Below are 16,468 nucleotides of genomic sequence, written 5' to 3' on the forward strand. Positions count from 1 at the left end.
TAAAGACTGTAATAATAAATGCTGGAAGTGCAAGGAAGAGACTGGAACATTGATACACTGCTGGTGGAGATGTAAGATTGTTAGTAAATTTTGGTCTGAAGTTCACCAGCAAATTCAAAATATTCTAAAAGTAAATTTTGGGAAAGATCCTAAGATGTATCTGTTAAATATGGTAGAAGATAGGGAATTAGAAAGAAAACACGGAAGATTAATATTTTACATGATCCTAGCTGCAAGGACTCTTTTAGCCTCTGTGTGGAAACTGGAAAAGATACCAGATATAAAATCATGGATAATTAAGGTATATGAGTATATGGACATGGATAAATTAACCTGTTGGGTAAATAAGGGATCAATAGACAAATCAAAAAAACAATGGGAACCATGGATAAGATACATGAAACAAGAAGAGGGGGACTATTCTGTTATAATATATGAATAATTTTTTAAAGTTAACAGATTAAAAGAATAAAGAGACCATTTCACTTGATAATAGTACATAAGTAATAAAATGTAACAAGAATAAGAATAAGGTGAATGGATCATGGCAAAGGCGGTAGTGATAGACTTAAGAACAATACATATAAAGAACAATGAGGACTATAAAGGAGATGCCTAAAGTGTCAATTGATAATGAACGGGTTTTTTATACAATTTTGCTGGGAAGTCAAGGAAGGCTTATAAAGGTAAACTCAAAAACTATTGGAATGTAAGAACACAACATGATGTATTTTATTTGTTAAAAAACTAATAAAAACATCTAAAAAAAAAAAAAAAAAGGGAGATACTGAAGGCACAATTTCAAACAGTTCCAGTGAGAAAGAAAAACGGGAGGTGTCTCAAGAAACCAGGATGGATGACTAAGGAACTTTCAACCGAACTAAGTTTGAAACGGAACATGTATAAGAAATGGAAAAAGGGGGAAATCATGAAAAAGGAATTCAAAGAAATAGCAGGCATGTGTAGGGGTAAAGTCAGAAAAGCTAAAGCGCAGAATGAACTCAGGCTTGCTAGAGAGGTTAAGAACAATAAAAAGGGTTTTTTTGGATATGTCCGCAGCAAGAGGAAGAAGAAGGAAACGGTAGGGCCACTGCGTGGAGAAGATGGCAAAATGCTAACAGGAGATAGAGAAAAGGCAGAATTACTCAACACCTTCTTTGCCTCAGTCTTCTCAGAAAAGGCAAAGGGTGCTCAACCTGAGGATAATGGAGCAGAGGACAGAATAGGGGAATTTCAGCACAGAATAAGTAAAGAGATAGTAGAGGAACACCTTGTTAATCTAAATGAATTTAAGTCTCCGGGACCAGATGAACTCCATCCAAGGGTATTAAAAGAACTGGCAAAAGTAATATCGGAGCCATTGGCAATCATATTTGAAAACTCCTGGAGAACAGGAGAGATCCCAGCAGACTGGAGGAGGGCAAACGTTGTCCCCATCTTCAAAAAGGGGAAAAAAGAGGATCCCAACAATTATCGTCCAGTTAGTCTGACATCAGTTCTAGGAAAGATTCTGGAGCAGATCATTAAACAGAGAGTCTGTGAACATCTAGAAGGCAATGCCATAATCACAAAAAGTCAACATGGGTTTCAGAGAAACAAGTCATGCCAGACAAATCTAATCTCTTTCTTTGACAAAATTACCAGCTTGGTAGATGAAGGGAATGCTGTGGATATAGTATATCTTGATTTCAGTAAGGCCTTTGACAAGGTTTCCCATGACATTCTTGCAAACAAGCTTGTAAAATGTGGGCTAGACAAAGGAACTGTTAAATGGATCTGTAATTGGCTGACCGGCCGAACCCAAAGGGTGCTCAACAATGGCTCCTTTTCATCCTGGAGAGAAGTGACCAGTGGGGTCCCACAGGGCTCTGTCCTGGGCCCAGTGCTATTCAACATCTTTATCAATGACCTGGATGACAGAATTGGGAGCAAACTTATCAAATTTGCAGATGACACCAAATTAGGGGGAATAGCTAATACCCCAGAGGACAGGATCAAGATTCAAAATGACCTGAATAGACTAGAAAGCTGGGCCAAAGCTAACAAAATGAAATTCAACACAGAGAAATGTAAGGTATTGCACTTAGGGCGGAAAAATAAAATGCACAGATATAGGATGGGTGACACCTGGCTGAATGAAACTACGTGTGAAAGGGATCTAGGAGTCCAAGTAGACCACAAGTTGAACATGAGTGAACAGTGTGATGCGGCAGCTAAAAAGGCCAATGCTATTTTAGGCTGCATCAATAGAAGTATAGTGTCTAGATCAAGAGAAGTAATAGTGCCACTGTATTCTGCTTTGGTCAGGCCCCACCTAGAATATTGTGTCCAGTTCTGGGCGCCACAATTCAAAAAGGACATTGAGAAACTGGAGCGTGTCCAAAGGAGGGCGACAAAAATGGTGAAGGGTCTGGAGACCATGCCCTATGAGGAACGACTTAGGGAGCTGGGGATGTTTAGCCTGGAGAAAAGAAGGTTAAGAGGTGATATGATAGCCCTGTTTAAATATTTGAAAGGATGTCATATTGAGGAGGGAGCAAGCTTGTTTTCTGCTGCTCCAGAGAACAGGACCCGGAACAATGGATGCAAGCTACAGGAAAAGAGATTCCACCTGAACATTAGGAGGAACTTCCTGACAGTAAGGGCTGTTCGACAGTGGAATGCACTTCCTCGGAAGGTGATAGAGTCTCCTTCCTTGGAGGTCTTTAAACAGAGGCTGGATGGCCATCTGTCAGGGATGCTTTGATCTGGATTTCCTGCATGGCAGGGGGTTGGACTGGATGGCCCTAGTGGTCTCTTCCAACTCTACGATTCTATGATTCTATGATAAGTCCCAAATAAAGCGCATTGCAGTAATGCAAGCAGGGTATAACTAAGGCATGTGTCACTGTGGCCAGATCAGACATCACCAGGGATTATTGCAGCAAGGGCACTAGAATTAACTATGCAAACACATTCCTGGCCACTGCCCATACCTGGGCTTCTGGGATCAGAGATGAATTCAGAAATACACCCACAATGTGAAATTGACTCTTCAGGGAATTTCAGGTGTTACTTGTTACCTAGCTGCATAAGAAGCAACACCTACAGAAATTCCCTCTTCTACATAACCATTAAAGGTAAAGGAGGCTTCTGTACTTTTCAGTGTGGCAACCGTACAGAGTATAATGAGTCCCTAGTCCCTGATCAGCCTTTTTACTGAACCAGAGCATCTCTTGGTTAAGTTTCAGTTTGTTCTGCCTCATCTAGGGTTGCCATAACCCGCTGGCAGGTGGGACTGTCCCAGTTTTGGCGGAACTGGCCCGGTCCCGGTCCGGTTCCACCAATTCACGGGTTGGGGCCCAGCTTTTGTCTTCACTGCTGGCTGGGTGGCGCTCCTCCTCCTCCTCCACCACCTCCGCTAGCTCCCGCAGCAGCCACCCACCTCCTCCTCCTCCACCTTTTTTGCGCAGCCATGTGGCTGCGCAGCCCACCCTCATCTTCTTTTTTTTGGTATGCACGCATAGCGTGTGACCCACCCACCTCCTCCTCCTCCTCATTTGTGTGGCTGCGCCACCCGCAGCACTTCCATGGGGCTGTGGCCGGCGCCAGCTCGTGGTTGCCCCGCTTGCACGCATGCGCACAGGACCATATATGGAGCACTCGTCCCCTTCAAGCTGGCTGGCCAATGGCAGAAGGGCGGGGGTGGGGCTGTTTCCAGCCCCAGCCCGCCATTGGCCAGCCTCAAGAGGGAGGTAGAGCCTCAAAGGAGGAGGAGGAGGAGGAGGAGTGAGACTCTGGGCCAGCCAGGGGGAGGGAAAAGCGCCCTTTCTTGGCACATGGCGAGGAGGAAGAGGGGGAGGAGGAGGAGGAGGAGTGAGACTCTGGGGCAGCCAGGGAGAGGGGAAAGCGCCCTTTCTTGGAGCATGGCGAGGAGGAAGAGGAAGAGGAGGAAGAAGAGGAGGAGGAGTGAGACTCTGAGCCAGCCAGGGGGAGGGAAAAGCGCCCTTTCTTGGCGCATGGCGAGGAGGAGGAGGAAGAGGAGGAAGAAGAGGAGGAGGAGTGAGACTCTGGGCCAGCCAGGGAGAGGGGAAAGCGCCCTTTCTTGGCGCATGGCGAGGAGGAGGAGGCCCATTTTCAAAGGGTTTTTTTACGTGCCCTCCATTTTAAAAAATGTGTCCTACATTTGAAAATGTTGTCCTACATTTGTCCCGGTTTGGAGGTCCTGACTTATGGCAACCCTAGCCTCATCCAGTCCATTCCTGACATCAGACACTGGTTTAAAATGAAAACTTGTATTTAGATGGAAAAAAGAAATAGAGTTGGATAGCTTTAGGACTGTTTTTCAGAATTCTGTGAAGATACAGAATGTACAGTGCTACCTCGGGTTACGAAATTAATTCGTTCCGCGGCTCCGTTCGTAACCCGATACATTTCGCAACCCGAAAAGGCTTTCCGTTAGCGCTGGAAAGCCGCTAGCCGCGCTTCGCATTTGAATTTCGCGCCGAAACGCGCCGAAATGAATTTCGTAACCCGAAAAATAGTTCGTAACCCGGAACAGTTTTTTCCAATCTAACTTTTTCGTACCCCGGAAATTTCGTAACGCGATCAATTCGTATCCCGGGGTACCACTGTATAGCTCTTTCCCCTGTAACAGAATTTTATCAACTTTCTGAAATTTCTCAATATATAATTATTACATGGCTGACATGATTTACTTCTCATCTCATATGCCAACACTGATCTCAACAAAAAGTTCAGAGGGTTCTTGTAGCAACACAGCTGTCCTTGTTACTTCATCTTTGATTTGAAGCTCTGAATTCACTTCCTTGTTTTTCAGGACAATCTTGATTGTTGATGTAATTAAAAGCTCCCCCTGGTGGATGGGAAACTATCATAATCTAAAATAATTATAACCATAATCTAAAACCTTATGGCATAATACATTTTTAAGTCATTAAGATGCTACAAGACACAGAACATGGAACATTTTTAAAATAAGCTAATGCATTGGCATTGGCATTAGTTTTACTTTTTAGCAGAAAAAATGGCATTCATTGTTGTTCATTGTTTTATATTTTATGAGTAACACATTAATATGTAGAGAGATTTTGTAGCACTTTTGAGACTAACTAAAGAAAGAAATTGGCAGCATGAGATTTCATAGGCTTAAGTCTACTTCCTCAGACACATTTGGTAAATGCATTTGGCCAAATGCATCTGAGGAAGTAGACTTTAGTCTAGGAAAGCTCAACTTCTTTCTTTAGCACTTTCTTTAGCACTCAAAGGTGCTACAAGATCTCTCTACATACAGAATCTACAGACTAATATTAATAACAGGTTATAATTACAACCATTGTTAGTGTTATCCTCATCATTATTATTTTAAAAATCAGTACCCCCACTGCTTGTCACACCACACAAAAATATTAGCCTAAAGATTGCTATGTGTAAGATTAACATCTTTATGGTCTTGTTAACCCATTGCCCCCATGCATTCTAGATCATGCCATTATTTTTAATATATTACTTCCAAGCTTCATCTAGTTCTTTTGTTGTTTTTACTACAACCATCAGTGTGACTGCTTTTCTGGAACTTCAAAAATTGAAAACATTCAAAAAATTCTGCCCAGTGTCTAAAAATGCCCTTTAAAAAGTAACATTTAAAGGAATTAGAAAGCATTACCTATTACAGTACATCTAAGAAGGAATGTTGATCCTACTTATTATGCTGGTTTTGACATGTGATTTCTTTATGCCTCCATTAACAAAAGTAAGTTAATGTCTTCCAGGTGATGCACAGCTTCTAACTTAATTACTTTCAAACTCTGTTTACTGGGCATTATAAACCAGGATAATGTGTTTCTTGGGGGATGTGCTAAATATTCATTCATAATTCACATCAGGAATGGGCTCCCAACAGGAATACACAGCACATCTAGAGTAAAATAATCCAGAATCCAATGTTACTTTTCTATGAAAATACAACTATTAGGTGTCTATCCTAAAAAGCCTGTTCTTTGGTGTTCAGACTAAAATTGTGACTATTTTATTTCATAGAATCATAGAATCGTAGAGTTGGAAGAGACCACAAGGGCCATCCAGTCCAACCCCTTGCCATGAAGGAACTCTCAATCAAAGCATCCCCAACAGATGGCCATCCAGCCTCTGTTTGAAGAACTCCACTACACTCCGAGGAGACTCCACTACACTCCGAGGGAGTGTGTTCCACTGTCGAACAGCCCTTACTGTCAGCAAGTTCCTCCTAATGTTGAGGTGGAATCTCTTTTCCTGCAGTTTGCATCCATTGTTCCGGGTCCTGTTCTCTGGAGCAGCAGAAAACAAGCTTGCTCCCTCCTCAACACGACATCCCTTCAAATATTTAAACAGGGCTATCATATCATCTCTTAACCTTCTCTTCTCCAGGCTAAACCTCCCCAACTCCCTAAGTCGTTCCTCATAGGGCATGGTTTCCAGACCTTTCACCATTTTAGTCGCCCTCCTTTGGACATGCTCCAGTTTCTCAATGTCCTTTTTTAATGGACACAGTATTCCAGGTGGGGTCTGACCAAAGCAGAATAGAATGGCACTATTACTTCCCTTGATCTAGACACTATACTTCTATTGATGCAGTCTAAAATCGCATTGGCCTTGTTAGCTGCCGCATTGCACTGTTGACTCATATTCAACTTATGGTCTACTTGGACTCCAAGATCCCTTTCACGCATAGTTTCATTAAGCCAGGTGTCCCCCATCCTATATCTGTGCATTTTAGTTTTCCTCCCTAAGTGCAGTACCTTACATTTCTCCGTGCTGAATTTCATTTTGTTAGCTTTGGCCCAGTTTTCTAATCTGTTTAGGTCATTTTGAATCTTGATCCTGTCCTCTGGGGTATTAGCTGGAAAAGTGAGTTCCAGGATTTGATGATCACAAGAGGCTGGTGATAAAAAGTTTTTTCCCCTGGGCATATCCAGAGTAGCAGTTTCTGCCAAATTGTCCCACATTATATCATCTCCCTTCTTGATGCTTCCTATACCAAAGGGGTGGGCCTCAGGTGGTGGAGGACTGGAATATACCTTTTCTAGCTACGGTGGGATCCTCCTCATCCCATCATTTGGATTTTTTTTTAAAGAAAGTAGGAGATAGTACACCAGTAAATACTGTAATGTAATGTCCTGACAGAGTTTTCCTGTCTGAAAGCATGACCACTACACCAACGCTATCCCCAAGCCATTAGTCATCAGACCCTAGTGAGAACCAACTGTAGACAGTGGGCACAAATAGAGTTATAGTCACCTGCACTTAGGTGGGTACTTCCCTGTTGTTAGAGGCCAAATATATTCTATTATCAACTTTTTGGCTCCAGTATATGTCTTTAAAAGTAGAGATTTTAGCCTAATATCACTTATAGAGTGTAAGATAAAGCATAAAATTTAATTCAAGCAGTTAGCTCTGTGACGGTGTGTCAGTGGAAAACCAGCCTTAGTTCTAATGTGAATCTGGGGAAAATGTCAGATACACTGGAATGTAAATGTGATAAGGAACATGTCTGTATTCCAGAGGTGACTGCACCAGTCGATTTGTGAAGGAAGATAAACCTCTGTATGTACACTGACTGTATACTGACCGGTAGGGTTGCAATGATTCCTATCATCAGGATTTTTATTTTAATTGTACAGAGATAAGCCAGAGTTAGTGAGCCCTTTGTTTTGATTGGTCAACTGGTTAATTAAGTGGGCATCATGAGAGAATAAAAGAGCTATGTTAAAGTCCAAAATTAAGCTGCTTTTGACAGCCAATAAAGATGGCTTTTTGATAACAGCCTACATTGTCCTAATGAACCAATAGATACATAACCACCCAGAAATGCTGCATCCAAGTGCCGATTTATGCTGGTACTGGTAAGCATATATTAAGAATAGATATATGTTTATGCAGTACTGGATGATGGTGGTGGTGGATGATAAAAGGCTATGTTAAATGCTTTAGGAAGGTCATGTTCTTACAGGTGTCAATAATTACAAGGCCTGTTAAAGAATTGAATAGAGATAGAAAGGAGCCTTGGTGGTGCAGTGGTTGAATGCCTGTATGGCAGCCACTCACTCACAAATCACAAGGGTTGTGAGTTTAATAGCAGCCAGGGACTCAGGGTTTACTCAGCCTGGCATCATTCCATAGGTCACTAAAATGAGTACCCAGCTTGTTGGGGGGAATTGGCTTACACATTGTAAACTGCTTAGGGAGTGCTTAAGTGCACTGATAAGTGGTATAGAAATGTACTTGCTATTGCTAGAAAGTCCCTATGAAATGTTCTTTTGAATGCGTAACATCATGATGGTCATAAAATACAATGTTATGAACTGAAAATGTGTTCCATATAATGTAATATAATGAAGCTAAGCACCCAGAAATTGCCATGTGTGTGTTTCTTTCTAAGGGGAATGTTATGTGTATATATCTATGAATGCTTATAATAAATATCCTGAAATAATACCAAAGAGCCTGCTAATTTCCCATAAAAGTATGCTGAAATTCCATTACTTAAGAACGCTTAAGTGGAGTGTCAATAGTGACCTGGTTATTTGGTTTCAGCACCATGATATATTGGGTAATTAGGTACCTAGAAGTGATAGAGGTGACCCCAGATAAAATCAGCTGACAAGCAGCAAGGACTTTCAGTCCCTCAGCCTAAAAGACAGGGATGGAGAACCATGTCTGTTTTACAATCCCAGGATAAGAAACATGGGTGTTGTACTGACCGGCGCAAAGCGCCGGCCTGCACACATACTAGAGTTGCCTCGGGGGCGTCCTTTCCAGATGCCCCACAACCCTAGTATGTTGCCGTGGTGTTGTAATGGCGGGCATGGGGTGGTGCGGACATGACTTCCTGGCGCCGCTGGAGGGTGCTTGTGGTGCCCTTTCAGCAGTGCCAGAAGGAGCTCCGTTTCGGAGCTCCTTTGGCCATGTGTATCGCTGGCGCGGCCTTTAACTGGCCGCACCAGTGATACAAAGAAAAAGGGGTCAAGCAGCCTCTTTCTCCCTTTCCCTGCCACTGTCGGGGTGTCCTTGGGGCTTGAAGCCCCAAGGACACCCCTTTCCAGGCAGCAGGGAAGCGGTGGATCGGGGCCTCGGGGCTGCTGCTGTGGCAGCTGAGGCCCCAATCCATTGGGGAAAGGGGCGGGTGCAGGCCGCCCCAAAGGGGCAGTCTGTGTCCCACCACTGATATACACTACAGATATGACAAAGGTTTGAAACTGGATTAAATGGCATAACATACTTCACAAAGAACCACCAAGATTGCATTTTTGTGAGGGTGCTTTAAAACATTCCTGATTGCTTAACAAAATTATAGTACCCAGCAATCCTCGATGAAGATTCATCAAAACAAAACAGACAGGAAATCTAGAAGACAGAATAAAACTACTGTTTCTTAAGCATTTGCAGTTTTAAACCAATCACAAAATTATCTTATTGCAGGATTTCTGAGTATTGCAAGAAAATAGAATTGCAGCTATTTGTCAAAGGTTCTGTGAATTTATAATTGAGGCAATACTAATACATAGCGAGTCAAGAAAGACATAGAAGAAATCTGGTTTACCCAACATTTTCATGTATCAGTCTGGCTACGGCCCACGCAATTACAAATAAGTTGGGAGTGCCTGCAATGGAGAAAGCAGAGTTATTTTAGCTGAATATCTAAACAGATTAATAACAAATTCCAGCCACTCTGTTTCAATAAATTTGGAGGGAAGATGGGAGTAGTATATGATGGGGTCATCCACAAACAAAAGCGATGTTCCAGCATATGAGTATACCCAAGTACAGATGGCCCTCCATATTCACAGATTCTGCAACTACAGATTCAACCACCCATGGTTTGAAAATATTTTTTACCCATAAAAATCCAAAAAGCAAGCTTTGATTTGCCATTTTATATAAAGGACACCATTTTACGGTGCCATTGTATATAATGGGACTTTGAGCACCCACAGATTTTGGTATTCACGGGGAGTCCTGGAACCAAAGCCCTGTAGATACCAAGGGCCCACTGTATATAACATTTATAATAAAGAAATAAACCCCGTCCATAGGGTTGCCAGGTGAAACCAGAACACAGGTCTTGTACCTTTAGTGTGTGTGTGTGTGTGCGTGCGTGCGTGCGTGCGTGCGCGCACATACCTGCCTGTCATTCAGTTGCATGTAGACCCCATGAATTTCACAAAGATTTCTTAGACAAGGAATACTCAGAGGTCATTTTGCCAGTTCCTGCCTCTGTAACAAAGCCTACAACACCTGCTATTTGTTGGCAGTCTCCTATCCAATTACTAACCAGAGCTGATCTTGCTCAGCTTCCAAAATCAGACAGGATCTGCTGCCTTTAGGTTATCTGTACCAAAAAAAAAAAAAAAAAGGGGGGGGGGTTCAGCAGATGCTGCTCATGTGAAAACATTTCACCTGGCAACCCTACCCAACAAATCCTGGAAGGAAAGTGTTGCTGTGAATTGATATATGCATTTTCATGCATTCCTTAAATGTTTCTTCCACTAAGTTCAAGGAGGGAAGTTCATGCTTGTAAATCATTTTAGCTCCTTCAAAGGTGGAGGAGAGGAAAGGGAAGGAGGCAACAGAAGTAGTGGAAGGGAGGAAATGGCAAGAGAAGTAAGACAGTAAGGAGCAGAAAGAAAGGAGAGGAACAAAACAAGATACAAAAAGAAATACAGAAATGAAGCCACTGCAACAGGAGTCTGCTTCATATTTCAAGTGTGAGAAAATAAACATGGGAACTATCACCACTGAAATACAAATGCAGTGACTGTGTGAAAGAGTGCCTTGCCATTCCACTACCTTTCCAACTATAGCAGAAATGGTTTGGAAACAGAATGACCCAAAACAACTGACTAGTGTAATAAGCGTTTTATAATACAATTTGAGATTGCTGTAACTGCCCTGGCTCAATGCTAGGGAATTCTTGGAACTGTAATTCTGTGAGACAATTAGCCTTCTCTGTCAGAGAGCTGTGGTGCGACAATAAAACTACAATTCCCAGCATTCCCCAGCACCGAGCCAAGGCAGTTAAAGCAGTGTCAAACTGGAGAATTTCTCCAGTGTGGGTGGGGTTTTTTGTTTTTGTTTTTTGTTTTGGTTTTTTTGGACCTTAGTTCTACCATTGAAAACACAAGGTGGGTCATACTGTCTTGCTCTCTTTAATGAATTTTCGGTGGAAAGAAAGAACACAAGAAGTGGTGGAAAAAACATGGAAATGTTGTAGGTAGAAGATGATGTTGTCTTGTTCCCCACTTAGTAAAATTTTGTGAAAGAAGCAGAGCTGTTGTGAAATAAAAACTTCATCTGGAAGCAGCCAGTAGAATATCATTGGAAGGGAAATGACTCAAGAGAGACAAAGGAAGTTAAAAGAAATCAAATGAACAGTGGTGCAGAAGGCAAGAAAAGGAATGAAGCCTGAAGCAACATGCAAGTGGAGTTCTACTGTAACATTTTGTGGTTGGATCTCACCTGTTTCAACTTAAGACCAAAAGGATGCTTACCCCATCCCAGAACAACAAACCACCAGAAGTACTTTCTATCTGAGAAGAAAGAAATGGCCAGCAGGCTATGAAGATAAAGCCCCTCCACAAGAAGCCAACTGTAGTTAGCCATGATACAAAAGTTAATGAAGACCAAGACCATCTTACATCTGCCCTGAGGAAACACAAAGAAATAATATATATGGATACAGATGTATCAATATCAATACATATAAAGATAAATTTATCTACCTTACTTTTGCATCTTTTCTGTTACAGTCTTGAGCACTGCTGTATTTTATTCACCATTAGTCTTTAAATTCATCATCAGTCCATAATTTGTTCTGATTATAATTTGGATACTAACGTGGTCATCCTTATCAAAGATTTTGTTTCATGCTTCGTTTATCTATTGATTTTCATTATTTTATTTCTTTTAGTAATACTTACTCTGCAAAATATATTCTCTGTGCTTTTTGGATGTTAATTTTTAAATGATTTTTTTTAAAAAGTAAAACATCCTTCAAAAGTTAAAAAAGACTGATAGATCTGCAATGAATTCCCATATTTCAAATTTGTTCATTAGCAGTGTTTGCAAGTTCAAACCAATCCATACATTTAGAGAAGTGTTTTAGATTGTCTGATTTGCCAATAGCATAATATGATTTGCATTTTGTTCCCTTCATCTTAGGACTCATTATGATCTGAAAAGTTAATTTCTTGTGTGAAAGGACACTGTGGGGAAAATGTTTTTTTAAAAAAACAAGGAACGTCTGGAAACCAGCCAAATAGGCCAGATGCACAGATAAGGAAAGAGGCTCATAAGAAGTCAGGGAAAGAAGGAGTAAATCTCGAATCCTCAAAGCAAACAGTTATGACATGATGGGTTTAATACTAGATTTTGTCTGATCTTGGAACTTAAGCAGGGTCAGCAAAAGTTAGTACTTGGATGGGAGACCACCAATGAATATCAGGTGTTGTTGGCTGTATTTCAGAGGAAGGAACTGGCATACCACCTCTGAGGATTCCTTCTCTTAAAAAAGCCCTATGACATACTAACACAGAGAGAGAGAGAGAGAGAGAGAGAGAGAGAGAGAGAGAGAGACGATATCCTCCTGGCAGTAAGCAAAGCAGAGCAAACCTGAATTCTCAGAGCTGGCTCCTGATTGAAGGCCCAATCTTAGATAATTTGTTTCTAAGGGCCTGAACAGAAACAAAGCTGCTTTGGGTCGCTTTGGAGGTATGCTGTTTAAATGACACACACATCTTAAGAGGCTAGAAGCTGCACCAAAGCTGTGCTCCAGTCCTTAGGATTGGAACGTGGCGTTGGCACGGCTTTCGGATTCTTAGGATGCATGCATCATTTAAACAGCATAACTCCAAAGTGACCCAAAGCAGCTTTATTTTGGCCTGTCTGTCCGGGCCCTAAGTGACTGGGAAAGGGAAATAAATAAGCTGATGTCTTTCTCTGGCTATAAAAACATAGATAGCACAGCAATCTAGTGCTGCCTTGTGATGCTGAGAGACTGCAAACACTCAGATATCCAGAATAATATACAATATTCATTTCTTAGTACCTTGTATTTCTGATATCCTTACAGATGGAGGATTTTAGGCAAAAAACAGAGAGCTAGATGATAGCCTGTGTTTAGTTAAAGCAAATGTATGTTAATATACTAAAATACTGTGATATACAGTACTGAAAATTAACTGAAATTTATTATGCACGTGGCTCAAATACACTAAATAACCTGTCTGATCTTGGAAGAAACAGGATTAGCCCTGGTTAGTACAGTACTTGGATGGGAGACCACCAATGAATGCCTGGTGCTATAGACTATGGACCTTACCACACGGGGGCTTTTTGAGCGTCCGTTCGCATTGGCCGATTCATATTCGCATCATATCGCATCGTTCATCCACACTCGCGCTCTCTAAATACGCTTTGCCGATTCGTATTCGCGTCATATCACATTGTTCATCCACACCTGGGTGGCCTTCCGGATCGAGGTCTTGCGCATCGGCCAATGCGTATTCACACAAAGCGAGGCCAGTGCAGATTGGATCACCACACAAGCCCAATACAATGTGTGTTCGCCAATGCGCATTGGCAGCTTTGCGCATGCTCTGTGGGGCTCTGAACGGGGCGCAACATTTTTAACTTCCAGGGGTGAAGAATAAGGTCACTGTTTAGCGCGGTATATCGCAAGATTTGCTGCCTTTAGCCACTTACGAAAGGGGTATGCACCATCTGTATATGTGTGTGTGAGTGTGTGTGTGTGTGTGTGTGTATATATATATATATGCGCACACACATAAATACATATATATATATATATATATATATATACACACACACACACACACACACACACACACACACATAGTGGTATAGCCAAAAGTGTGATGCCTTTTTTATGTGTACACACACATTTGTCTGTATGAGAGTTTTATATATATGTATGTATGTATGTATGTATGTGTCTTTTAGATTGTAAGCCTGAGGGCAGGGAACCGTCCAATTAAAAAGATTGTATGTACAGCGCTGTGTAAATTTACAGCGCTTTATAAATAAAGGTTAATAATATATATATATACACACACACACACACACACAAACACACACATATATATACAAAAACACACTGTGCCACAGCCAAAAGTGTGATGCCTTATTTATACGTGTACACACACATCTGTCTGCTTGAGTGTTTATATATATGTGTGTGTGTGTGTATATGTATACACACACACACACTTACAGTGTTACTGCCAAAAGTGTGAAGTCATATTTATATGTGTACATACACAGCTGTGTGTGTGTGTGTGTGTGTATATATATACACACATACATATACATATGCACACTCACGCATACACACACACACACACACACACACAGTGGAGCAGCTGGAAGTGTAATGCTGCATGTATATGCTTGCACACACATCTGTGTGTGTGTGTATATATATATATATATATATACACATACATATACACACACGCATATATATATACACACACACACACACAAACTGTGGAGCAGCTGAAAGTGTAATGCTGCAATTAATAGCTTGTACACACATCTTTGTGTGTGTGTGTGTGTGTGTGTGTGTGTGTGTATATATATACACATACAGATACATATACACACACGCATATATATATATATATATATATACACACACACACACACACACAAACTGTGGAGCAGCTGAAAGTGTAATGCTGCATGTATATGCTTGCACACACATCTTTGTGTGTGTGTGTGTGTGTGTGTGTGTATACACACACACATACACACATATACATATACATTCCCCCCTCCCCGGACACAAAAGGTTTCTGCTTTATCTCGTTCAGTGGAAATAACGCTCCCCAGCCCCAGCGGTTGTGCTAAAAGGGGAAAGGGCCACCGGAAGGAGAAGGAAGAAATTCCAGTGCAGCATCATGGGAGATTTGTAACCGGTGGTCTTCAGGAGAACCAGCGGATTGGATGTACACACCAGCCAAAGCAGCAGAGGTTCCACACTGGCCATCAATGCGGATCCAGCCGATCCCCTAATTTTGCGGACTCTGAAAACGGAGGAGCCGTCTGCCTTCAGTTCGGAACCCAGCCCTGAATACGCATTGGCCAAAGCGTATTCACGTTATATCGCATTGGTCAATGTGTATTCAGAGCTCACAGGTGTGGAACTCCAATGCTATATAACGCGAATACGCATCGGCCAATGCGAACTGACGCTCAAAAAGCCCCCGTGTGGTAAGGTCCTATATTTCAGAGGGAGGAACTGGCAAAACCATCTCTGATTATTCCTTGCCGAAGAAAACCCTATGAAATCAATGAGGTCACCATAAATCAACAGGCAACTTGAAGAGACACACACACAAATGCTTTGCAAGTAGATAAATTCTGTAAAAGAAATGTTCTGCAGCACACTCTACAAAGAAGAATATGTACCTAGACCTCAGACTAAAGACCTTAATCTTTAGTCCTCCTGCTTTGGACTTCATTTCTATGGTGAGGGATTTGGGGAGCTGAAGGACCAAATATGTGAAGATCCAAAGTTGAGACCCCCTGATCTAGATGGCTACAAGGTAAACTGGTTACATTTTGGATTGTGAATGATTAGCATGACAAGAATGCTCATCATCAAACTTGTTTGCATGAAAGTAGGTTAACTTCAGCAGTGGATTAAGACACCATCAAGTGTATCACATGAATGAAACTTCTATGACCTCAATATGCACCTGCTCCTACTTCTCCATAGCGCTCTCTCTCTCTCTCTCTCTCTCTCTCACACACACACACACACCCTGTGAAACCATCCTGGCAAGTTTTAACAAGCACATTTTCTAAAACGTATTTCTCTTTTGCAGAAACAAGAGAGCATGGAGCATACAAAACCATTTGAACAATCCACACCAAGATGTAGTGACTAAAACATTGTCTTTGATGAAATTAGCTTACAGGGCTATGGAAAAAGAGGAAAAATCATTCTCAAATTCTGTAACGTTTTATTTCACCCTGTCATGAGCTGGATCGTTAGGACATTTCCAGACTGTCCTTTCTTACCGTGCGTAATTCACAGTAGACATCGTCGTCTGTGTCCTTGGTCAATACAGGATCTTTAATGAAGTTTGCAATAGCCCGCAAAATGAATGATGCAAAAAGCTGCATGTGGATGTAATTCCTTGTACAGCGAAGTCTCCTGTTTCTCAAAGAGAAAATCATTGTGCAGGTTTAAAAACAGGAGTGTACTCAGTGAATTTTATCACTCACATAAACTTCTGAAACAGAGCTTAGAAAAGTTCCTTTTCTGGATTAAAACACCTCAGAATCCCTCAGTCTGAATGGTCTATTGGAATGGGGGATCCTGGGAGTTATTGTTATATCTTTTTTCCAGTTTGGGACTCAAGGTAGCTTCCAACACTTAATACACACATAGGAGATTCTCAGATTG

At 41.6% G+C, this 16,468-nt stretch overlaps 1 protein-coding gene across 1 annotated transcript in view; it reads right to left on the reverse strand.

The window, feature by feature from the left end:
• Positions 1-16,468, reverse strand: part of SCTR (secretin receptor) — a 52,233-nt gene that overhangs the window by 17,949 nt on the left and 17,816 nt on the right. The window contains exons 6-8 of the mRNA XM_089520185.1: positions 16,081-16,216; positions 11,526-11,679; positions 9,578-9,638 (exon numbers count right to left, since the gene is read on the reverse strand). Of these exons, the coding sequence (XP_089376311.1) occupies positions 9,578-9,638; positions 11,526-11,679; positions 16,081-16,216 (351 nt within the window). The remainder of the gene's footprint in view (positions 1-9,577; positions 9,639-11,525; positions 11,680-16,080; positions 16,217-16,468) is intronic.

Source organism: Sceloporus occidentalis, unplaced genomic scaffold, assembly GCF_023333645.1.
Source record: "Sceloporus occidentalis isolate IW3139 unplaced genomic scaffold, rSceOcc1.0.p SCAF_4, whole genome shotgun sequence".
Lineage (NCBI taxonomy): Eukaryota > Metazoa > Chordata > Lepidosauria > Squamata > Phrynosomatidae > Sceloporus > Sceloporus occidentalis.